Source organism: Elephas maximus, chromosome 12, assembly GCF_024166365.1.
Source record: "Elephas maximus indicus isolate mEleMax1 chromosome 12, mEleMax1 primary haplotype, whole genome shotgun sequence".
NCBI classification, from domain to species: domain Eukaryota; kingdom Metazoa; phylum Chordata; class Mammalia; order Proboscidea; family Elephantidae; genus Elephas; species Elephas maximus.
The window spans coordinates 44,563,569-44,589,249 of NC_064830.1; the positions used below are offsets into that span (position 1 = coordinate 44,563,569).

At 40.9% G+C, this 25,681-nt stretch overlaps 1 protein-coding gene across 1 annotated transcript in view; it reads left to right on the forward strand.

Annotated features, from left to right (window-relative positions):
• DRC1 (dynein regulatory complex subunit 1) overlaps positions 1–25,681 on the forward strand; it is a 67,082-nt gene that overhangs the window by 15,491 nt on the left and 25,910 nt on the right. Inside the window, exons 2-7 of the mRNA XM_049903919.1 lie at positions 1,017–1,104; positions 4,261–4,373; positions 8,901–9,084; positions 9,841–9,978; positions 10,949–11,035; positions 11,855–11,977. Of these exons, the coding sequence (XP_049759876.1) occupies positions 1,017–1,104; positions 4,261–4,373; positions 8,901–9,084; positions 9,841–9,978; positions 10,949–11,035; positions 11,855–11,977 (733 nt within the window). The remainder of the gene's footprint in view (positions 1–1,016; positions 1,105–4,260; positions 4,374–8,900; positions 9,085–9,840; positions 9,979–10,948; positions 11,036–11,854; positions 11,978–25,681) is intronic.

Consider the following 25,681-nt stretch of genomic DNA (forward strand, 5'->3'; position numbering starts at 1 on the left):
TATTTGCCATTTGTATTTCTTTGTAAACTCCCTGTTCACATCCTTTGCCAATTTTTCTGTTTGGCATTTTGGCTTTTTTTTTGTATTGGTTATTTTTATGGATAGCAATGTATTTTTTTTTTTTATTGTGCTTTAGATGAAGATTTTCAGATCAAACTAGTTTCCCATTAAACAGTTAGTACACGTATTGTTTTGTGACGTTGGTTAACAACCTACAACATGTCAACACTCTCTTTTCTCAATCTTGGATTCCGTTACCAGCTTTCCTGTCCCCTCCTGCCTTCTTGTCCTTGCCCCTGGGCTGACGTGCCCCTTTAGTCTCGTTTTGTTTTATGGGCCTGTCCAATCTTTGGCTGAAGGATGAATTTCAGGAGTGACTTCATTACTGAGCTGAAAGTGTGTCTCCAGTTTCTGTAAGGCCAGGAAGTCTGGTCTTTCTTTTTGAGTTAGAATTTTGTTCTACATTTTTCTCCAGCTCTGTTTGGGACACCCTACTGTGATCCCTGTCAGAACAGTCAGTGGTAGTAGCTGGGCACTATCTAGTTGTACTGAACTCAGTCTGGTGGAGGCCATAGTAGATGTGGTCCATTAGTCCTTTGGACTAATCTTTCCCTTACGTTTAGTTTTTTTCAGCCTTTCTTGCTCCCAAAGGGGTGAAACCAGTGGAGTATCCTAGATGGCTGTTCACAGGCTTTTAAGACCCCAAACATGGAGAGCAATATATTATCAAGTATCTTTTACCAATTTGTCCCTTGACTTTCAACCTTATGATGTTTTTTAGTGTTTAGAAATTTTAAACTGTCAGAAAGTAAAATCTTTCAATCTTTTTTTCTGGTCTTGGTTTCCTATGCTTTTGTATTTATTTCTAGTGTTTTTATGATTGTAATTTTTTTAATACTTAAATTTTATCCACATGGAATGTATTTTTGTATATTGTGTGAAGTACTATGGTACCTTGGAGTACAGAATTTAAGTACTAGAAATAACTTCAGTTTCTCTGCCTTTTTCTATCTCAGGGAAGCTCTTGGAGAATGTTTAGATGGGAAAAAGGAGAGTGAGGAAGACCAAAGCAAGAGCTACAAACAGAAAGAAGAAAGCAGACTGGTATGAACTGGGTAGCAGATGGGTTAATGCTGTCAGACCAGAGAGCCAAGTGTGACACCATGGCTTCAATGAGACCATACATCACGTTTTCCTGTCCCTAGGCAGAACTGAATTCAACTCTTTCCCATTTTGATGGCTCTTTAGGAGTGAAATTTCTTATGACATAGTCTTATATTTATGCTGTCTCTTCTCTGCTCATACAGTTTTTTTTTTCTCATATGCTTTTAATGTTATTCTTTATTCATAGGATAAAATCCAAACTTTTTAGGCTTTTTGTACTCTATTTCCATCTTAACTTTCCAGTTGTATCTCCTGTTGTTACCTAGTTTGAATCTTCCATTTTGGCTGGGCTAATCCACTCACTCATCTCCACGAGGGCCTTGTTCATCCCTGCTCTGTGCTTTTGATGGTAGTTGTTCTCCTCATCTGGAATGCCAAAGCCCCCTTCCCCGCTTCCCTCTTCTCCTCTTCTTTTCTGTTTTGTCCCTTTCTTTCATCAGGTTACCTTCCTATCTTTAAGACCATTTCAGTCCTGACTTCTCCTTGGATCTTCCTCTGCCCACCCTGAATTCCTTTCATCCGTGTATCTAATACTTCTTGGCTGTGCCATTTGTTTCATTCTAGATCGTTTTCTGCCTTGTATGACTTTTCAGATATGTGTACATGCAGTCTACCCAGTGGAATTTTAAGCTCTGTGAGAGTGAAGACCTCATCCTGTGTCTTCTCTGCATTTTTTTTTTGAGCTGTGGGGTAGCACATGGCTCGTACTCAATAAACATTGGAAAGAAAATCATTGATTGCTGTCCTGTGGCAATGACAGGGCTCCTGGGATATTTAATGAAGCACTGGGAACAACAGGTGCAGGAGGAATAAACAGCAGTTCAAAACAGCAAGCCAGAACTGGAAAAATGCTGCATCAAATTAACTACTAAACGAAATACATAGACAGTGTTATGAGATTTAAGTGTAGGAACTGAGATATGGCAAAGAGCTCACCAGGTTGGCCTGGTCAGGGAAGGTTATACGGAGAAAGTGCTACTGGAGCTGAGTCCTAGAAAAATAGGTGGAATTTATAAAGGCGGCGGAGAGGGAGATAATTTCTAGCAGAAACTGAAGTGTACTTACTGAGAGAAAAGTGCTTGAGTCACTGAAATATTATTAGAGAGCATACTGAGACATAGAAATAACTGAAGAACTTTTCCTGCAGCGTGTCAGGGATAAGGTAGTGTAGTGTAGTGGGCTGCTGTGGGTTCTTGTTCTAGCTCTGTCTCTTACTGTGGACTAGGTGATTCATGTCACCTCTTTGAACTCAGGTTTCTTCATCTAATGGGTCAGTAATCTCTGAGTATTTCTATGTAGGAGAAAAGTGATATTAGAGTCTTGAAAATACTGATACACATTTCATCCTGAGTTCCCTTTAACTGAGTGTAAAACCAAAGAGATAATGTTGTTTTTGCTAACTACTCCGCCATCTTGGCCCCGCCTGATAATGTTGTTTTCATTAGCAACTTTTCATGTTTCCCTTCACTTAGGACTTTAGTCATGAAAAGCTTTGGCACTGAGGAAAAATGTGTACAAAAAAAAATCTACCTTGCTACCTTCCTCAATACCATGGTATTGCTGGCCAGTACTGCCCTGAGACCTTGGCAGAGGGGCTCCTGTCCTTGGCCCTGCACTTTCTTAGCTTTTTAGAAAAGGTGGTTCTTTTTGTGTCCCTTGTCTACTCCAGGTTTATGAAGATACTCTTTTATGTTTTGTTCTGGAGGCTTTATTTTCCTATCATTTACATTTAGGTTTATAATATACCTAGAATTTATTTTTTGTGTGTACTGTGTAAGGTGGAGCCTTGTTCTGATAGAAAAAGTTCGCTAAAAATGCTGCTCTTGAAAGTCTTAATCAAAACCCTTTGCTGTCAAGTTAATTCCAACTCATGGCAGCCCTGTAGGACAGAGTAGAACTGCCCCATAGGGTTTCCAAGGAATGGCTGGTGGATTTGAACTGCCGACATTTTGGTTAGTAGCCGAGCTCTTAACCATTGTGCCACCAGGGCTTAAAAGTCTTTAGTTAGCACAACTGGACTAAAGCAAAAGCTAAGTTTCCTGAACACAACCAAACACTTTGAGGGACAGAGTAGCTGGGGACCATGGCTTCAGGGGGCATCTAGGTCAATTGGCATAACAAAGTTTATTAAGAAAATGTTCTGCATCCCACTTTGATGAGTGGTGTCTGGAGTCTTAAAAGCTTGCGAGTGGCCATCGAAGATGTGTCAATTGGTCCCAACCCACTTGAAGCAAAGGAGAATGAAGAACACCAAAGACACAAGGAAAATTATTAGCCCAAGAGACAAAAGGGCCACGTAAACCAGAGACTCCATCAGCCTGAGACCAGAAGAGCTAAATGGTGCCCAGCGACCACTATAACTGTCCTGACAGGGAACACAACAGAGAGTCCTTGGTGGAGCAGGAGAAAAGCATGGAGGAAACTCAAATTCATATAAAAAGACCAGACTTAATGGCCTGACTGAGACTGGAGGAACCCCCGACACCGCAGCCCCTGGATGCTCTGTCAACCCAGAACTAAAACTATTCCCAAAGCCTACTCTTCAGACAAAGATTAGATTGGACTATAAACATAAAATAATACTTGAGAAGAGTGTGCTTCTTAGTTCAAGCAGATACACGAGACCAAGTGCGGTGGCTCCTGTCTAGAGACAGGATGAGAAGGCAGGAAGTGACAGGAACTGGTTGAATGGACACAGGAAACCTGGGGTGGGAAGGGGGGGTATGCTGTCACATTATAGGGATTGCAACTAATGTCACATAACAATATGTGCATAAATTTTTGTATGAGAAATTAACTTGAGCTGTAAACTTTCACCTAAAGCACAATAAAAAAAGAAAGAAAGAAGGAGGGCTATTAAAGCAAAGTTCTTTGCACTGTAAAGCTCAGATATCAAAAGTTTATTCACGTATTCAATAAAATGTTTTGAGTACCTACTGTGAGCCATGCCTGGGGGGAAAGAGAGGAAGCCTTAAGGTAGCTGTTAATTCCTGCTCAGTTGGATAGAAAAGCTACATGCAACAGTGCAAAATGTTTCTAACTCTATAAATTCTGTTAAAAAGTATTCTGACTTTACAAATTCTTATTTGTTTTCAGAAATTGGCTAAACTGCTGCTCTGTGGCACCGAGTTGGTGACAAATATCCAGGTGGCTACAGATATCAGAGAGATCCAACGCAGAGTGGAAGAAGAGGAGATAAAGCGTCAGAGGTAAGGAGCCTACTGCTCTGCAGCCCGGCGTTCGTGAAGTTTTGGGCCCCTACATTCTCCAGAACCACTGGAAGTGGCTCTGCCAAACTTAATTTCGTAGAATTGTCTTCCTGCCCCTCATGAGACCTCCCTCTCTCCCTTCCTCCCTCCCTCCCCCCTTTCTGCAAGTATTACATTCCTGATATGTGCAAGCTCTATGGATATAAGGAGGAATGAAACATGGCCTCTGCTCTTATACTTTACAGTCCAGCTGAGGAGATAGACATGGGAACACCTACCGTGATATGTTTTAAAATGACGGTTTGCGTAAAGAGCTGTGGAAATACATATGAGGAATCCTTTAATTCTTTCTGGAGAGATTAGAGAAAACTTCCCAGGCAAGGGATGTTTGAGTTGGGCCATAAAGGAAGAATAGGAGTTTGAGGAGTGGGCATTTTAGGCAAAGGGCACAGCTTGAACAGAGGCATGAGATCACATGATGTGTTTGGGAAGGGCATGATAATGAAGGGTGTATGGGGGTGGGTGGTGGTGGGAGGAAAGAGACAAAGCTGAGTAGGTAGACTGGGCTGTCCTGGGTTTAAAGTGATCAGAATGACCAAACCCACAAACATCTTGGTATCATGTACAAATGTAGTAGCATATTAAAATATTAAAAGAAGTCATACCTAGAAAGATATAGGGTCAGAGGGATAATAGGAACCCAAGTCAAGCCCTCGGTTCCAGTCCTTGACAAGCAGACTGCGTGACACACCCGTCTGCCCAGGTCTCAGGTTGCCCAACAGGGAGGTGTAAACTCCTTGTTGTTGTTGGGTTCCATCGAGTCAATTCTGACTCATAGCAACCCTATGTGACAGATCAGAACCACCCCACAGGGTTTCCTAGGCTGTAATCTTCACAGAAGCAGATCGCCAGGTCTTTCTGCCAAGGGGCTGCTGGGTGGGTTTGAACCACCAACCTTTTGATTAACAGTGCTTAACTACTGCACTACCAGGGCTCCTGTAAACTTAGGAGAATTAAACTCCTTTAGCTTGCACACAGAGGTGGACTGATATCAGCAGGAGTAGAGGGCCTCATTTAAATTTTTGATTTGTTCTTCAATTTCTTTTTTTAAATTTTTCTTAATGCATTGTTCTTCAATTTCTCAAATATAGTACAATTAGAAGAGCAACCTGCATGACCATTTTAGCTCTTCTCAACCTCAGCATATACTGACATGTACAATTTTAACAATATTTCTAGTTCTGCAGCGTAAGTAGTTCCCTTTACCATATTTTCCTATGTATAACTGGTAACTTTACTTTTGAAGCTTCCCACGGCCTCTCCTGGGCAGCACTGGGAACTGAACTGACTGCTCCCCAGCAGGGCCAGCTGTGAAAGCCCCAAATGTCATGCTGAGGAGGTGGGGTTCATTCTATAGCGATAAAGACAATTTCAGTTTTATTTTTTTTTTAGAATTTATTGTGCTTTAAGTGAAAGTTTTCAAATCAAGTCAGTCTCTCAGACAAAAAGTTATACACACCTTGCTATGTTCTTCTAGCTGCTCTCCCCGTAATAAGACAGCACATTCCTCCTCTCCACACTGTATTCCCCAAGCCCATTCAACCAGCTTCTGTCCCTCTCTGCCTTCTCATCTCGCCTTCAGAGAGGAGCTGCCTACATAGTCTCATGTGTCTGCTTGAGCCAAGAAGCTCACTCCTCACCAGTGTCGTTTTCTGTCTTATAAAACAGTCCAATCCCTAGCTGAAGAGTTGGCTTCGGGAATGGTTCCAGTCTTGGGCTAACAGAGGGTCCAGGGACCATGACCCTCAGGATCCCTCCAGTCTCATTCAGAACATTAAGTCTGGTCTTTTTATGGGAATTTGAGCTCTGTACCCGACTGTTCTCCTGCTTCATCAGGGATTCGCTGTTGTGTTCCCTTTCAGGGCAGTCAGTGGTTGTAGCCAGGCACCATCTAGTTCTTCTGGTCTCAGTCTGATGTAGTCTCTGGTTTATGTGGGCTTTTCTGTCTCTTGGGGTCATCTTTACCTTATGTTTTTTATGTTCTTCATTCTCCTTTGATCCAGGTGAGTTGAGACCAGCTGATGCATCTTAGATGGCCACTTGCTAGTGTTTAAGACCCCAGACGCCACTCACCAAAGTGGGATGCAGAATGTTTTCTTAATACATTTTCTTATGCTGGTTGACCTAGATGTCCCCTGAAACCATGAACTCCAGACCCCTGTCCCTGCTACTGTGGCCTATGAAGTGTTCTGTTGTATTCAGGAAACTTCTTTGCTTTTGGTTTAGTCCAGTTGTGCTGACCTCTCCTGTTTCGTGTGTTGTCTTTCCCTTCACCTATAGTAGTTCTTGTCTACTATCTAATTAGTGAGTACCCCTCTCCCTCCCTCCTGCCCCACCCTCATAACCATCAAAGAATATTTTCTTCTGTGTTTTAACTTTTTCTTGAGTTCTTACAATAGTGGTCTCATACAATATTTGCCCTTTTGCGACTTATTAATTTCACTCAGCATAATGCCTTCCAGATTCCTCCATGTTATGAGATGTTTCATGGATTCATCATTGTTCTTAATCGTTGTGTAGAATTCCATTATGTTAATATACCATAATTTATTTATCCATTCATCCATTGATGGGCATCATGGTTGCTTCCATCTTTTTACTATTGTAAACAGTGCTGCAGTGAACATGGGTGTGCATATATCTGTTCATGCGAGGGCTCTTATTTCTCTGGGATATATTCCACGGAGTGGGATTGCTGGATCGTATGATAGTTCTATTTCTAGTTTTTTAAGGAAGTGCCACATTGAGTTCCAAAGTAGTTGTACCATTTTACATTCCCAACAGCAGCATATGTGTTTCAGTCTCTCCACATCTTCTCCAATATTTATTATTTTGTGTTTTTTGGATTAATGCCAGCTTTGTTGGGGTGAGATGATATCTCATTGTAGTTGATTTGCATTTCTCTAATGGCTAATGATCGTAAACATTTCCTCATGTATCTGTTAGCTGCCTGAATGTCTTCTTTGGTGAAGTGCCTGTTCATATCCTTTGCCCATTTTTTAATTGGGTTATTTGTCTTTTTGTAGTTGAGTTTTTGCAGTATTATGTAGATTTTAGAAATCAGATGCTGATCGGAATTGTCATAGCCAAAAACATTTTCCCAGTCTGTAGGTAACCTTTTTACTCTTTTGATGAAGTCTTTGGATGAGCACAAGTATTTGATTTTTAGGAGCTCCCAGTTATCTAATTTCTCTTCTGAAAATTTCAGGTTTTAAGTGGCAGAGTTAATGTATGTTTTGGAACAGTGACTTGATGACTGTTTCTCATTTCTTGAAATAAAAAAAAAATCAATTAAATTATAATATGTACTATGTGCTCTAGTGAAAAAGCCCTGGTGGCACAGTGGTAGTGCTCAGCTGCTAACGGAAATGTCAGTGGTTCGAGCCCAACAGCTGCTCCATGGGAGAAAGATATGGCAGTCTGCTTCCATAAAGATTACAGCCTTGGAAACCCTATGGGGCAGTATTACTCTGTCCTGTAGGGTTGCTTTGAGTCAGAATCGACTCAATGGCCACAGGTTTATGTGCTCTAGCTTGGAAGGTGGGATGAGGGATGGGGAAGAGAAGGAGAGAAGAGATGCACAGGGTGTTTAAATCGTGGCCTCTGTTGGTGGTCTTCTTTGGAGACAATCTCATGAATTATAGTCTGTTAAAATCAGGGGAGAATCTATGGCACATGTCCTAGTCACTGTTCTCAGACAAGGCCTCATGTCTCAACCATAATGCTTCCTTCAACGCAGTCTCACCCTCAGTATACTCCACCACAGAGTTTCTTAAGGATTTCTGGAAAAGCCATCCCTATTTTCCATTACAAATGGTGGATTTTCCCTATTTGTACATTCCGCTGGTCATTTACTAATAATTTGGGAGAATAACGGCTAGACACTTGAAGTCACGTTGCTTCATGTGAGCTAATAATGCAAGTAACGTTTGCTAGGTTATTATTGTGCCGGACACCTGTGCTGTGCATTATCTCATTCAGTCTTGACAACAACCATATGAAGGTAGATACTTCTGACCTCCTATCCATTTTACAGATGAGAAAATGAGGCTTGCAGAGGCTATGCAACTTGCCTAAGGTTGAGAGTCAGTAAGTAGCAAAGTCAGGACTTCAACACAAGCTATATGACTCCAGTGACCAGGTGTTTAATTACAATTGACTTGATCTACCTGTCTGTCTATCTGTCCATCCATTCATCCAGCCGTCCATCTACTCTCCTTAATGTTGATCTGTTTTTGCTATGTGTTACTTTGTCTATTTGGTCTCAGTTACTTATAGTCAAGCATTAAACTAAAAGATTTCTCAGTGTCTGGTCTGGTTTTGGGTGGGTATGTCTGAAGGCAGTGCATGGGTGCCTGGGTGATGTATTATAGACACTAGACAACCTGCCTGCTTTATTGGAAGGTGACATCCAGAGTCCTGGCATCTCCACCTGTGCTGGCATGGCTAACATGTTTGTATTTGCAGACTTGAGAAGCTGGAGAACGAAGTTAAGACCAGCCAGGACAAGTTTGATGAAATCACTGCAAAGTGGGAAGAGGGCAAACAGAAGAAAATCGCGCAGGACCTGTGGGACATGCTCAACACCCAGCAACTGCATTGTGCTGGGCTGATAGAAGACAAGAACAAGCTTATTAGCGAGTTACAGCAGGCAAGAGGCCCTGACCGCTGAATCCCAGTCATGTGGGATCTGGCTGGGGATTTAACTGGGTTATTGGTTTGCATTTTCTGAATGGAAAAATGTGGAGGCCTTGCTTCACAACTCAGAATGCTGCATACCTCAAGTGATAAACTTTTAATTGGAAGAAAAAGCTTTGAGAAATTTTAGAATTATTGGCTACTTAATAGAGCCCTGGTGGCACAGTAGTTAAGAGCTAACCAAAAGGTTGGCAGTTCAAATCCACCAGCTGCTCCTCGGAAACCCTACAGGGCAGTTCTACCCTGTCCTATAGGGTAGCTCTGAGTTGGAACCAACTCAGTGGCAATCATTTTTAATAGAGATACTTTCATAGCAAATGCTGTTTCAGATGTTTACATTTTTCTCTAAGAATGGAACTTAGTCTGCAACTTAGACCAACTTGTGTTGGCACCTGCACATTTTTTGCCCAGCTGGGACATCTTAGGCTTTCTGAAAGATTGCAGGGCAATTTCTAGCAAATAGTAATTGAGGAGTTTGCCCGCCTCCCCACCGCCCCGTGCAGCTTGTCTAGAGTTTTGCGCAGACTCCCCATTCCCTCCATCCACTTCTCTTCCAGGCCTTCTCAGGCTACCCTGAAACCACTTTCACGTTGTATGGCTTTCATTCCTAGTGTTCCCAGTTTCTGATGAGGAAGGCACAGGTGGAATGTCCTTGGCATTTCCTGCTCTGTCTTGGTTAGTGACCAACCTTTTACATGTTCTTTTCTAGGAGTTAAAAACAAAGGATGACCAGTATGTGAAGGATTTGAAGAAACAGGCAGATGACATCTGCCTGCTCCTGGAGAGGATGGAAGAGCAAGTGAAGAATGTAATGAAAACCTTTCGTCAGGAGCTCTCTCACATTGAGGTAATGGAGTGCAAGAAGACTATTTTCTGTGCTTGGGAGGAGGGTTGGTTCTGTCCTAAGAATCCAACAAGGGTCCCAGATGTTTTAGTCCTCTGATTTTTGTCTCTGTTCTAGGGTTTCATTCATTTACTCACCCATTCACCAGATATTCACCTGGTGACTACTATATCCCAGATGCTGTTCCAGGGGCTCAGGATAAAGCCATGAAAAAAACAAAGTCCCTGATCCCTGGGGCCTATATTCTATAGGCTAGTAGGAGGCAGCTAGACAATAAATCACTAAATATATAGCTTGACAGGTGGTAATAAGTGCTTTGAAAGAAAGTTAGACAGGGTAAAGGGGATGGGGAGGAGAGGAGGGAGATTAGTACTCTATAACCATATGGCATATGTGAGCCATTTATTTATTTATGGCAGTCAGGCATGGGAGGGGGTGGGAAAAGGATGTGTCAAACAGGGTTCAGGAATCAGTACTTTGAATATGAATGAAATGTTAAAGATTGAGATGAGGCTTCGATCTTTCCAAGAGAGAGGATAGCCAGAGGGTGGGGGCATCTTTCTCTGGATTCCTATAGCCTCCCATTGTGAGTGGCATGCCATTTTGACTTCATGGGAACCCCAACCATGGCACTCCACTGCTCCTAATCATGGTTGAATGTACATATCGGGATTTTCCCTGTGACTGCCAACAAGTGTCAGTGGCCTTCCTCCAGCTCCCTCCCTGTATCTGATATTGACTAAGCCACAGGGCTGCTAGCACATTTCCTCTCTAAATGTACGTGAATTGTAGACTTCATAAAACCTAAATTCCATAGCCATTTGATCACTTGAAACTTTGCAAACCTGCATTTGAATTTGACCTCATGTAGTTGGTGACATGGCACTTACGCTATTATCTAAGAGTCCTTTGATACTGGTGAGACTTGCCTAATCCAAACTGACATTAGATCCTTATTCCTCCTTGGTTGCAGAAAGCATATGAGGTAGAACGACAGGAGCTACTGAGCGGTAATAAGAAGAAATGGGAGCGGGCACTGCAGGCTCACAATACCAAAGAGGTAAAGTGGAGTGGTAGGTGGGGGTAGGGAGGTGTCAAGTAGAATCTGGGGTGATTTCTACTGTGGCTGAAATTTGCTCTTGGAAACCCTGGTGGCGTAGCGGTTAAGTGCTACGGCTGCTAACCAAAGGCTTGGCAGTTCGAATCCACCAGGAGCTTCTTGGAAACTCTATGAGGCAGTTCTACTCCGTCCTATAGGGTCGCTATGAGTCGGAATCGACTCGACGACACTGGGATTTTTTTTTTTTTTTTTTGGCTCTTGGGCAGGATTGCCATGGCATACATTCATTACTGTACTTCCTAGTTTAACCACTGGGGCCTTACAGGCGAAGGTTGTCTCCTTGGTGATGGTGAGAACCACCTTTGCGGCTTACTGTGGCTTCCATGGTCCTGTCACTCTCTCCTTTGTTTTTTGGTTATCTACCCTAGCCATGGTTATCCAAGGCCCAAGAAAGTGTTTTAAGACACACTTTTAAAAGGGTATGAGGTTGTCATTTCATTTCAGAGATGTAAAGAACAAAGAAGTGACTTGATCAAGATCTAATGGATTTTTTAGAAACACAAACACCTGACTGCAGAGCCTGCATGTAATTTCTTAATGCAGCATTCCTCTTGGAGTTTCTAGAGTAAGGACCCTCATAAGTGAGATAAGCAATGGCTTGAGAGTTCAAAGTCTTGGGCAGAGGGGCTTCTGAGAGCTGTCAGACTCCCTCTGGAGTCATGAAACTTTCAAACCCTCCACTGTGTCACGCTTGACAAGCCCTTGGAGGATTGAGGCAAGGACTGTATCTGACTTTCCCTTTGTCTTCCCTGCCTTCAGCTGGAGTATCTTGTAAACCGCATTAAGAAAGTAGAGGAATATGAGAAGCAGCTAAGCAAGCAGAGGATCTGGGATTGTGAAGAGTACAACACAATCAAGATTAAGCTGGAGCAGGACGTGCAGGTTTGACAGTTGTTCCTCACTGAGGCGTCTGGATGGCAGAGCAGATGGAGGGCACCTGTGAATATGTCGTCCTGAGGGGCTACCCATAATGTTCTGGAGTTGGTCCACTCAACAAGTATTTATTAATTTTACTTTCTTTTTAATGTTCATATCTGAAGGAGCTCATGTACAAGATATACATGGAGGAATACTTTCCTTAATAAACCAGTGGAAAACTACCAAGGTGCATAAGGGGTCTGGAAACCATGGCATATGAGGAATAGTTGAAGGAACTGTGCATTTTAGCCTAGCAAAGGGAAGTGTCTCGAGGGAAAGGTTAGCTGTGTCAGCGGACCAATGCTAGGAACACTGCTACTACTAACAGTTACCATCTAATGAGCATCTACCGTGACCCAGGCACTTAGCACACAGTATCTCCAACCCTCACAGTAGCAAGGAATGGAGATATCACTAACAGCAGTTTATAGATCATAAAACTGAGGCTCAGGGACAACGCTATGTATTTAGTAAGTAGTAGACCCTGGGTTCAAACCCAAGGTCTGCCTGGCTTAAAAGCCTATATCCTTCCCAGTATTCCAAGCACCCCTCTGACTGATGGAGACTGCAGCAAGGGAGATTCTGGCTTACCGTCAAAGAACCTTCTAATAGTTAGAGCTATACAGTAATAAAAAGGGTCATCCCCCAAAACAAAGAGTGCTTTATCTCAAAGTATTCAAAGGCTCAATGATGGTCTGTCTTCATTGTCGAAGAGGAATTCCTGCAGTGTGAAGGAGGTTAGACTTTCTGGTTTCTAAAGTCCTTCCCAAGTCTGGACTCTGTGTTTTAATGCCAGTTAAAGAAAAGCATCTCTAACTACTTTTAGATGTAATTACATCTTAATGTTCACGCATGGTCTATTCATTTTAGGCTCTGTCGAGAGAAATGTGTCAGATTAAAACTTTCTACATAGCCTTTGGTAAAATTTCGGTTCTTACTTCTCCCGTTAAAAAAAAAAACAACAACAAAAAAAACCCGTTTCCATTGAGTCGATTCCGACTCATAGCAACCCCTATAGGACAGAGTAGAACTGCCCCATAGAGCTTCCAAGGAGCACCTGGTGGATTTGAACTGCCAACGTTTTGGTTAGCAGCCATAGCACTTAACCACTACGCAACCAGGGTTTCCATTTCTCCTGTAGCTTTATATAGTTTAGGTTAAATAAAAACCTCCATTAGACTACAAATATTACCAGTCTTGAACATTTTCCTGGGCCCTTCTTATATTAATGTAATGGAAATAAGAGTTACCAACCAACAAAGACCAGTAGAAGTCTGTAAAAGGGCAGTCTACTCATGTGGGGTGTACATATTTTGATTTTCAGGAAAATGACTATTGTTAAGTGGCCTGATTTTTTTTTTTCTGAACTTATCTGGTTCTATGATAATTTATGTGACAAAACTACATACCATTGGCTTCAAACACTGAGATATACAGAATCTCATGTTCTTAATCCAGTGTCCGAACACTTGAGCAAAGTTAAACCATGCTACAGCTGGAGGAGACTGAAGGGGAGGAGGGAGGTAAGAGAGGAAGGGGAGGAGCAGAGAGGCAGGGAGCCAGGGAGACCTGGCTGTCCTGGCTCAGCCCGCCCAGATGGTCTCATGGTAGAGTGTATGTATGTGGGAGGCAGAAAGGTGGAGGTATTCAGGGTGGGGGAGTATATGTGGATCCTCTGCATAAGAGTGCTTTCCTGTGTTAGAATGGAAACCAAAAGTACACTGGAGCACGCTACACCCTTTGTAAAAAGATAATCAAACCAAGGACTACCCATATTGTGATATGTGGAATATATTAATGAGATTAAATTTATCATAGTGCCTTTTAGGTGTGCATTCACTGGACATTAAATAGCATCATTTTTGTCAAGAAAATCCGGCATATAACTAAACACACCAAATTTGCCCTTTCCCATTAATTCGTAGCACTGTGTTAGTTCTGAAATATGGCAAGAAGTGGATCCAATACACATAGATTGGGTTTAACAGGTAAAGTACAAGAAGTAAGGAAGAATGTATACTTTCCAAGTGCTCACTGCTAGCGAAGGGCCCCTTATTAACGACTGGTACAAAGAGGAGCCTATCAGCTTGCCCGTGAAAGGAATTTTGCCACTCATGCCCCCCGCCCCCCCCCAAAAAAAACTGATAGAAACACTTAGCCTTTTTTTTCCAAATCTGCTTCCCAGCACTGTACCTTTCCCAAGTAATAGGGAATATTTCTTTCTTCCTTAATTTTATTATGCTTTAGGTGAAAGTTTACAGTGCAAATTTTGTGACATTGGTTGCAATCTGCGCACTGTGTCGGCACTCTCCCCCTTCCCACCCTGGGCTCCCCGTATCCATTCGTCCAGTTTTCCTGTCACTTCCTGCCTCCTTGTCTTTGCTTCGTACAGGCGTTGCTCATTTGGTCTCATATACTTGATAGAACTAAGAAGCATGTTCCTCACAGGTGTCATTGTTTGTTTTATAGGCCTATCTAATCTATGGCTGAAAGGTAGACTTTGGAGTAGCTTCAGTTCTGAGTTAGCAGGGTGACAGGGGGCCATAGTCTCGGGAGTTCCTGCAGTCTCTGTCAGACCGGTAAGTCTGGTCTTTTTTTGTGAATTTGAATCTTGTCGTACGTTTTTCTCCAGCTTTCTCTGGGACCCTTTATTGGGATCCCTGTCAGGGTGGTGAGTGGCGGTAGACAGGCACCATCTAGTTCTTCTGGGCCCACTGTGGTGGAGGCTGTGGTTCATGTGGTCCATTAGTCCTTTGAACTAGTATTTTCCTTGTGTCTTTGGTTTTCTTCAGTTTCCTTTGCTCCAGACGGAATGGGACCCATAGGTGTATCTTAGATGGCCACTTGCAAGTTTTTAAGACCTCAGACGCTCCTCACCAAAGCAGGATGTAGAATAGTTTCTTTATGAACTATGTTATGCCATTTGGCCTAGATGTCCCCTAAGACCATGGTCCCTAGCCCTCAGCCCCAGTAACTTGGTTACTCAAGGTGTTTGGATGTGTCTAGGAAGCTTCTGTGACTCTGCCTTGGTTACGTTGTGCTGACTTCACCTATATTGAGTGTTGTCTTTCCCTTCACCAGAGGTAATACTTGTCCACTATCTAGTTAGTGATTTCCCCTTCCCAGCCCTCCCCTGTCTAGTAACCACCAAAGATTTTTTTTCTATGTAAACCTTTTCGCGAGTTTTTATAATAGTGGTCTCATACAATATTTGTCATGTTGTGATTGAGTTATTTCATTCAGCATAATGCCCTCCAGATCCACCCATGTTTGAGATATTTTGAGAATTCATCATTGCTCTTACCGTTGCATAGTATTCCATTGTGTGTATGTACCATGATTTGTTTATCCATTCTCTTGTTGATGGGCACTTACGTTGTTTCCATCTTTTTGCTATTGTGACTAATACTGCAATGAACTTGGGTGTGCATATGTCTAGTCATGTGACAGCTTTTATTTCTCTAGGATATATTCCTAAGAGTGGCTGGATCATATGGTGTTTCTATTTCTAGCTTCTTAAGGAGACACCATATTGCATTTTCCATAGTGGTTGTACCATTTTACATCCCCACCAGCAGGGCATAAGAGTTCCAATCTCCTTGAAACCTCTCCCATGTTTGTTATTTTCTATTTTTTGATTAGGGCCAGTAATGTCAGGGTGAGATGGTATCTCATCGTAGTTTTGATTGACATTTCTCTAATGGCTAATGATCTTAGGCATTTCCTCATGTGTCTGTTAGCTGCCTGAATGTCTTCTTTGGTGAAGTGTCTGTTCATGTCCTTTGCCCATTTTTTAAATTGGATTATTTGTCTTTTTGTTGTTGAAGTGTTGAAGTATCTTACAGATTTTAGAGATTAGACCCTTGTCAGATACATCGTAGACAAAACTTTTTCCCTAGTCTGTAGGTTCTCTTTTGACTCCTTTGTGAAGTCTTTTGATGAACCTAAGTGTTTAATTTTTAGGAGCTCCCAGTTATTTAGTTTATCTTCTGGTGTTTATGCATTGTTAGTTATGGTTTGTATTCTATTTGTGCTATGTATTAAGGCCTCTAGAGTTGTCCCTATTTTTTCTTCCATGATTTTTATTTTTTTATTAAGGCCTCTAGAGTTGTCCCTATTTTTTCTTCCATGATCTTTTTTGTTTTAGGTTTTATAATTAGGTGTTTGATACATTTCGAGTTAGTTTTTGTTTATGGTGTGAAGTATGGATCCTGTTTCATTTTTTTACAGATAGACATCCAGTTTTGCCAGGACCGGTTGTTAAAAAGACAATCTTTTCCCCATTTAATGGACTTTGGTTTTTGGTCAAAGATCAGCTGACCGTAGAAGGATGGATTTATATCTGGGTTCTCCATTCAGTTCCACTGGTCTACGTGTCCGTGGTTGTACCAGTACCAGGCTGTTTTGCCTACTGTGGCTGTATAGTAGGTTCTGAGATCAGATAGTGTGACGTCTCCTGTTTTGTTCTTTTTCTTCAATAATGCTTATCTAGGGCCTCTTTTCTTTCCACATAATGTTGGTGATTAGTTTTTCCGTCTTATTAAAGAATGCTGTTGGTATTTGGATGGGGACTGGATTATATCTGTAGATGGCTTTGAGTAGAAATGACATTTTCATAATGTTGGCTCTTCCTGTCCATGAGTGTGGTATGTTTTTCCATTTATGTAGCTTGCTTTTGGTTTCTTGCAGTAGTGTTTTGTAGTTTACTTTGTATAGGTCTTTTACGTTCCTGGTTAGATTTATTCCTAAGTATTTTGTCTTTTTAAGGGCTATTATAAAGGGTATCATTTTCCTGATTTCCTTTTCCAAGTTCTCTTTGTTGGTGTAGAAGGACCCAACTGACTTTCGTATATTGATCTTGTACTCTGCTAGATCTTTCTATTAGTTCCAGTAGTTTTCTTGTGGAATCTTTGGGGTTCTCTATGTAGAATGTCATATCATTTGTCAATAGGGATAGTTTTACTTTTTTGTTTCCAATTTGGATGCACTTTATTCCTTTTTGTTGCCTTATTGCTCTAGCTAGGACTTCCAGCACAATGTTACATAGGAGTGGTGATAAAAACCATCCTTGTCTTGTTCCTGTTCTCAAAGGGAATGCTTTCAGCCTCTCTCCATTGAGAATGATGTTGGCTGTTGATTTTGTATAGATGTCCTTTATTATGTTGAGAAATTTTCCTTCTATTACTATTTTATTGAGGGCTTTTATCAGGAATCATTGTTGGACTTCAACAAATGCCTTTTCTGCATCGATTAAGATGATCATGTGATTATTTTCATTTGTTTTATTTATGCGGTAGATTCCATTGATTGATTTTCCAGTGTTGAGCCATCCTTGCATACCTGGTATGAATCCTGCTTGGTTGTGGTGCATTCTTTTTTTGATGTGATGCTAAATTCTGTTGACTAGATTTTTGTTAAGGATTTTTGCATCTATATTCATGAGAGATATTGGTTTGTAATTTTGTTTTTTGTGGAGTCTTTGCCTGACTTTGATATCAGGATTATGCTGGCTTCATAGAATGAATTCAGCAGCATTCCTTCCTTTTCAATGCTATAAAATAATTTGAGTAGTACTGGTGTGAGCTCTTTTCTGAATGTTTGGTAGAATTCTTCAGTGAAGCTGTCCAGGCCAGGGCTTTTTTTTTTGTTTTTTAATTATTACCTCTTCAATCTCTTCTCTTGTTATGGGTCTGTTCAGATGTGTTAATGTAGGTAGGTAGTTTGTTTCTAGAGATTTGTCCATTTCCTCTGGGTTCTCAAATTTGTTAGAGGATAATTTTTTATAGTGGGCTCTTATGATCCATTTTTACTTCAGTTGGGTCTATTGTAATGTCCGCATCTCATTTCTTATTTGGGTTACTTGCTTTCTCTCCTGTTTTTCTTTTGTCATTTCAGCCAGTGGTTTGTCAACTCTGTCAATCTTTTCAAAGAACCAACTTTTGGTCTTATTGATTCTCTTGTTTTTTCTGTCCTCTATTTCATTTATTTGTGCTCTAATCTTTATTTTTTTCTTTCTTCTGGTTCCTGTGGCTTTTTTTTTCTGTTATCTTTCTATTTATTGAGTTGAGGGCTAACATTTTGTTTTTGACCTGTTCTTTTTTTTTTTTTTAATGTGTGTGTTTATTCCTATAAATTGACTTCTGAGCACTGCTTTTGCTGTGTACCAAAGGTTTTGGTACAAAGTGTTTTCATTCTCATTTGACTCTAGGAATTTTTTTATTCCCTCTGATTTCTTCTATTACCCAGTTGTTTTTAAGCAAGGCGTTATTCAGTTTCCATGTATTTGATTTTTTTCCATGCTTTTCCTGTAATGGAAAACCTGGTGGCATAGAGGTTAAGAGCTATGGCTGCTAACCAAAAGGTCGGCAGTTCGAATCCACCAGGTGCTCCGTTGAAACTCTATGGGGCAGTTCTACTCTGTCCTATAGGGAAGCTATGAGTCAAAGTCGACTCGACAGCAGTGGGTTTGGGTTCTTTATTTATTTTGGCTTCTTTTTTGATTTCTACTTTTATGGCAGGATCAGAGACAGTGCTTTGTATTATTTCGATCCTTTGGATTTTATTGAGGGTTGATTTGTGGCCTAAAATGTGGTCTATTCTGGAGAATGTTCCACGTGCACTGGAAAAGAATGTATACTTCGCTGCTGTTGGATGGAGAGTTCTATATATGTCTATGAGGCCAAGTTGGTTGATTGTGGTCTTTTGATCTTCTGTACTTTTGTTGAGTTTCTTTCTAGATGTTCTGTCCTTTACCAAGAGTGGTGTGTTAAAATCTCCTACTATTACCGTTGAAATGTCTAGTTCTCTTTTCAGTGCTGTTAGAGTTTATTTTATGTATTTTGGAGCCCTGTCATTGGGTGTGTACACATTTTTTAAGCTTATGTCTTCTTAGTGGATTGTCCCTTTAATTATTATATAATGCCCTTTTCTGTCTTTTATGGTGGATTTTGCCTTAAAGTCTGTTTTATCTGAGATTATTAGTATTGGCACTTCTTCCCTTTTTTGGTTACTGTTTGCTTGATATATTTTTTTCCATCCTTTGGTTTTTAATATGTGCATGTCTTTGTGTCTAAGGTATGTTTTTTGTAGGTTGTTTTGGGTTTGTTGTTGGTGGGTCATTTTTTTTTTTCTTTTATCCATTCTGCCACTCTCTGTCTCTTTACGAGTGCATTTAAGCCAGTTACATTCAGTGTGATTATTGACACGTATGAGTTTATTGCTGTCATATCGTTGTTCCTTTTTTTGTGGTGCTGATGTTTTCTTTGTTCCTCTTCCTTTCCTGTGCTGAGTTCCTTTTGTTTGTGGATTTTCTTTTGTTTTGTTATCATAGATTTTGTGTTTACTGAGTCTTTATGTTTTCCTTTTTTATTTCGGTGAGTAGGTTTGTTAACTTTCTTTATGGTACCTTGAAATTTACCCTTACCTTCCTAAGTTTGAACCAGTGTTTTGTTACTTGATATCACATTGACTTTCTCTACATTTGAAAATTCTATAACTACACCATTTATTCAAACTTTTATTGTTTTGGTGTCATCATTTACTGAGTGACATCTCTGGTTCCCTGTTTTAAGTCATTTAGCTTTGTTTTACTATTCAGAGTTCTTTACTTAGGTTGGTATCTGGCTGATGCTGCTCTGTATCCTAGACTCAGGTTGTTGTCTGATGTTGTTAGTTCTCTAACCTACAAAAAAAAAAAAAAAAAAAAAAAAACCTACAGTTCCCTTTAATATTTCTTGTAAGTTTGGTTTGGTTTTTATGAATTCCCTTAATTTCTGTTTATCTGGAAATATCCTAATTTCACCATTGTATTTGAGAGAGAGTTTTGCAGGATATATTATTTTTCTTGGTTGACTGTTTTTTTTCTTCCACGGTCCCCACTGCCTTCTTGCCTGCATAGTTTCTGCCACGTAATCAGAGTTTATTCTTATTGTTCCCCCTTTGTGAGAGAGTTTTAGTTTTTCATGAGCTGCTCTCAGGATTCTTTCATTGTCTTTGGTTTTGGCAAGTGTGCTTATGATATGTCTTTGTGACTTTCTTTTGGGGTCTATCCTATATGAGATTTGTTGAGCTTCTTGGATGGTCAGGTTTTTGTCTTTCATGATATTTGGGACATTTTCTGCTAACAAATCTTCAACAATCTTCTCTGTGTTTTCCATTTTCTCCCCTTGTTCTGGAACTCCAATCATGCACAAATTTTTGCTCTTGATTGTTTCCCACATAATTCTTAGGTTTTCTTCATTCTTTTCTCTGATTTTTCTTCAAACAAAGTTGATATCCATGGATTTTTCTTCAATCTCACTGATTCTGTCTGCCATTTTTTCAAATTTGCTCCTAAAACCTTCTGTTGAGTTGTTTATTTCTGACATTTTGTTCTTTATCATTTGGATTTCTAGTTGCTGTTTTTGTCTGATTTCTTATTCATTTATTTTGATGTTTTATTCTTGTATTATTTTCCTGAATCCTTCTATTGCTTTTTCTTTGTTTTGGCTATGTTTTTATCTATTGTCCGTGATTTTGTCTTTGTTTTCTTTGATCTCTTTCCTAATCTCTTGGGGAGCCCTAAATATTAGTCTTTTCAATTTCGTATCAGGCCTGCCTTTTCTTCTACCAGAAGGTTATCTGATTCTTTATTTTGGTCACTCGCTGGAGCCATCTTGTCTTGCATTTTTTTTTTTTTTTAATATGTTTTGATATTGTCTGCTGTCTCTGAGACATTAAAGATTTATTTTCTTTATTTATTGATTGTATATTCATTTCTTTCATCCTGTTTTTTCCTTTGTTTTCATATGTCAGGGTGGGTGGGCCAGGTGTGCTCTGCTGCTTGCTCACCTATGGGCATGATAGCTCTCACCACTGTGTCCAGGTGGGCAGGACAGCAGCAGGCAGAGTGAGCCTGTATCTATGTACACTGGTTTGGTGAGATTGTTGAGGGTGGACTGGGTGAGGGCTGTTTGCCTCCTGATGTTGGTTCAGCAATGTGGGAATGTTTATAGCCCCTTGTCAGATGAGCAGGGGTGTCGAACGGGGAGTGTTATGGGCTTGCTTTCCAATATTCGGCAGCTGGTCAAGTGGTAGGCGGGGAGGGGTGGGCCTGAGTGTCAGTGACACTGTAGCCATGGTGGCCTGGTGGGGCCTGACAGGTAGGGGGGTGAAGGTAGCTTACAGGGCTACGTGGGAGGAAGAAGAAAAGGAAGAAAGGAAAGAAAATTTAAAAAAGGAAAGGGAAAAAAGCCCACAGCAGGAGGGGGTTGGGTGAGCCAAGGGAGGGGCTTGTATTGTGGACTTTGGTGGCAGGCTGCTGGGATGGGGGTTCTTGCTTCTACTCACCAGAAGGGTGAGTGGTGGGAAAGGATGTTTCTCTGGCTACTGGGTGCTCTGTCTCTTGTTGGAAGCTTGTGAAGTTGCCTTTCTGTATTCCCTGTCTGGGGTCACTGCTGGCTGTTTCAAAGTGGCCACACTGCTGTGTTAGCAGGCGGGGGACCTCCACTCTGTGCCTCTCCTCATTCTCTGTTTTCCATGAGTTTCTTCTTCCATTCAATGTTTGATCTAGTTCCTTATCCCTTTATTTGATGCTTAGGGTTCCAAGATTGATGTTGGCGTCTGTTTTACTCAGTTTTTCAGGTCTTTGCTCCAGAGGGATGGTGCGGTGCACCTGTCTAGGGCACCATGTTGGCTTCAGCTTGAAACACTTAGTTCTTGATGCAAGAAGCAAATGTATTTATTTTTAGGCCTTACATGGTCATTTAAAATTGTAAAATGGTGCAGTTAAATTGAGAGGCTGTTACCTTTAACATCAGAATATTAATCAGAAAAAATAAGTATAAATTATTTAACAAATATTGTGAATTTACCATTAGCAAATCACAAAGATAAACAAGATACAGTCCCAGCCTTCAAGAAATTTACAGTCTGTTGAGGAAGAAATAAATCTACATAAATAGTAGAAAGGAGTGAGTGACAGCGAAGAAAGAGGTAAGCAAGAGTGTGGCCTGGACATGAAATTGTCAGTCTTATGTCTCTAAACAGGAATAGTGGGACCCCATCCCAGTATTGAGATTGATGGTGAGGAGGCCCACTGGGGTCTCTGGAATCAACTGAGAAGGACAGATGGAAAGACTGTTTTTAATTTCCGTTCTGCTAGAGTGTTGATAAGAGTTCCTGGGTGGTACAAACAGTTAAGCGCTTAGCTGCTAACCAAAAGCTTGGTAATTTGAGTCCACTCAGAGGTGCCTCAGAAGAAAGGCACCTCTACGTCTGAAAATCAACTCAATGGCAACTGGTTTAAGGCATTTTCCTGAGGCTGTGGATAGAAAATGGCACCTGAAAGCAGCTGTTGAGAAGCTCCTACTGCCTCAGGAAAAAGAGGGAAAGGTGTAATCAACCCTGTGGTACCTTTAGTAATGACGGTCTTTTGTGGCAAGTTAGGTTGTAACCTTTATTAATTATTTGCAAAACTCAAACATGATGCTTTGCCATTGGTCTTGGGAACATCAAGTACAACTTTGCAAAATATCTTTGGATAATTGAGAAGAAACACAGATATTTTAAAAAATCAGTTAAAGTTATATTCAATATATGACAATCAAGGATGACTATATATTGATACTAAAACTTGAGATAATTAACATAAAGTCACTGCTTCCAAAATTATCATGAATATAACCAAGCCAAAATCCAGTTGCCGCAAGCCGATTTTGACTCATAGCAACCCCATGTGTGCAGAGTAGAATTGCTCCATAGGGTTTTCAAGGCTATGATCTTTTAGAAGCGGATCACCAGGCCTTTCTTCTGAGGTGCCTCTAGGTGGGTTTGAATGGCCAACCTTTTGGTTAGTAGTCAAGTGCTTAACCATTTGAGCAACACAGGGACTTTCTCATGAGTACAAGGTGTTAAAAATAAACGATGAGTACTATGAGTCGGAATCGACTCGATGGCACTGGGTTTTAGTGTACATCATGTAATTACCTGCTGTAGACTCTGAACTCAGAGATGCATAAGACTGTTTTTAGTTCTATAAGTTCAGCTCCACTGCCAGGAACTCTGAAGTGGCATCATAAACATGAAGACAGCATGTGGTTAGAGAAGTAGCTCTTCTGTCTTGCGACAGAAGTGTGGTGGAGGAGTGGTTGAGTCTGCTATGGATAGAGAGGGGAAGCCAGGGTGTCTGCCGCATTGGCAGCCCCCCAGGCGTGGGTCTCCTAAGAAGCAGCTCTAGTAAAGAACAGGAGCAAACATTTTCCAGGTGAGGAAGTAAAAATGACTAGTCAATATTCAACTGTATTCTCAAGCAAAGAAATATAAATGAGAACAATCAAGTGGCAACTTTTTTTTTTCTTATAAAATCAGTACAGATATATGTTCTTTCAGGTCACAAAGAAAAAGACAGGACCCGATTACCTTAGGCCAGAGCTTTGCAAACTGTGTTTAGCTAGATGAGATGCTAATGGTGGTTTTGAAAAACTAACAAAAGAAGTGATGCCAGTATTTTTTTTCCTTTTAAAATGTTATGTAGGAAGAATGCATAACCATTAACGGTTATTATTATGTAATAATCTGCTTTTAAGAAGAAAATTCACAAGAGAATTCACCCGCTTTGGCATGCATTTATAACTTACGAGCTCTTGCTGTGCTATAAATATAACAACTGTTCTATGACCAGTTAAGTTTGAGAAATGTGTTAGTGACTTGAAAAGAAGACGGTGCTCTGGAAGTCATCAGGGCAGATGCGCTGGCACTCTGAGTCTCTTGGTCCGGGGATGATGGGCACAGCCCCTCAGTATCATTCCAGTTCAGAGCAGCTCTGGAGGCCCTCCTTCCCAGTGAGTGTTTACACTCTCAGATCGTCACTATGCAACGTGGAGCTTTTCTACTGGACTTTGGTGCCGAGCCACCTCACAGACCAGTGGCCTTACTTATGATCAGCCTACGCATGTTTGGTTAGTCTTCTGATTCCTGCCCACTCAGTCATGACCAGGGCTGCTCACATTTGAAGCGGCAGGTCTGGTTTCATTTGAAGGGTCATAAATCATTGCAACTGTGCAGCAAGAACTGCTGAGAGTCCCTTTTTCCTAGCAGACACTCAGGGCCATCCCTAGGAGGAACAGGGCCTCGAACGACTTGGCTTGGGACCACACAAGATGATTGCACTAAAATGAGGCTGCACTGTCAGCATCTTCCATAGGCCCCCTGGGATATTTTTGAAGTCAGAAATTTTGAAATAAATTTTAATTATGCTCAGAAAGGAAGAGTAAGGCGCAGCTCCTGGGAGCTCCCTGCCCCCCACCAAGTGCCCCACCCAAGGGCGCACTCAGAACTTCGTGGCCCGCCTGCACAGTGCTCAGTGCTACAGGGTGTGGGCATGTTCACACACGGCAATGGGAGTGCACACCATAATGTGCTCTTTGGGGAAGCAATTTATTGAGAATCTTTGATCTAGTAATTTTACTTCTGAGACTCTACCTTAAGGAAATAATACAAAATGCCCAGGAGGTTTTATATACAATTATTCCAGTGCTATTTTATAATATTGAAATTATCAAAAACAACATGAATATATGGCTGTAGGGAAATGATGAAATATTATGATATATGATAAATATAAGTATTCAATGTATGATAAATATAATACATGATAAAATATTAGGCAGCTAATTAAAATGTTAATAAACTAACATGTTTACTAAAAAAGTTTACTAACATGAAAAATTCTTAGGTTCTAATATTAGATGAGAAAAGTAGGATATAACATTGTAACTATCATTTGATCTTAACTACATAAAGAATGGAAACCCTGGTGGTGTAGTGGTTAAGTGCTGTGGTTGCTAAGCAAGAGGTTGGCAGTTCAAATCCACCAGGCTCCTTGGAAACTATGGGGCAGCTCCGCTCTCTCCTATAGGGTTGCTCTGAGTCTGAATCGACTCTATGGCAACAGGTTTGGTTTTGGTTTATGTAAAGAACACTAGAGGGAAAAATGCCAATATGTTAACAGAAGTTGCTTCTGGGTGGTGGCGTTATGGCTAGTTTTTCCTCCTTCTCATTTTTCCTTTGCTGTACTTTCCAAGTTGTCTATAATGAATAAATATTACGTTCACAATCAGAAAAAGTTTTTACAAAAAAAGTATTTGTGAAAATATTTTAGCCAAAATAAATATTTGACTAAAGCAGAGAAACTGAGAGGCACAAATCCTTATCATCTTAGTGACAATATGGCTCTTCATTTACCATCTTGCAGAATGGGTATTGTAGGCTTTTGTTCTGAAGATGATGTTCAAACACTTGTTCACTACAGAGAATTTCTGCAGTAAAGTATAATGTTGTTGTTGGGTGCTCTCGGGCCTTTTTCTAATACACTTGACTAATTCTCTCAGTATTACAATGTGGGGACCATTGGATTCCACAACGAGCATGGGAGTGACATGCCCCCAATGATGTGTCAATGCCTTTATTCTCCTCTGGCTCACCTTCTAGCCAATTACCCTCCTTGACAATGACCCAAAGGGAAGTTGTGGTAGCTGCTTGGAATCAGTTTCTCTGTTGATTCCTTGGCAAAGGTCTGCAGCCTAGTGGAGGGAGATGAAAAGGAGGCTTGACAGAGCCTCTGTTTTATCACGGTCCAGTAACACTGAAATTTATTCTCCATTCCTGCATTTCCACTCAGGAGAGGCAAGA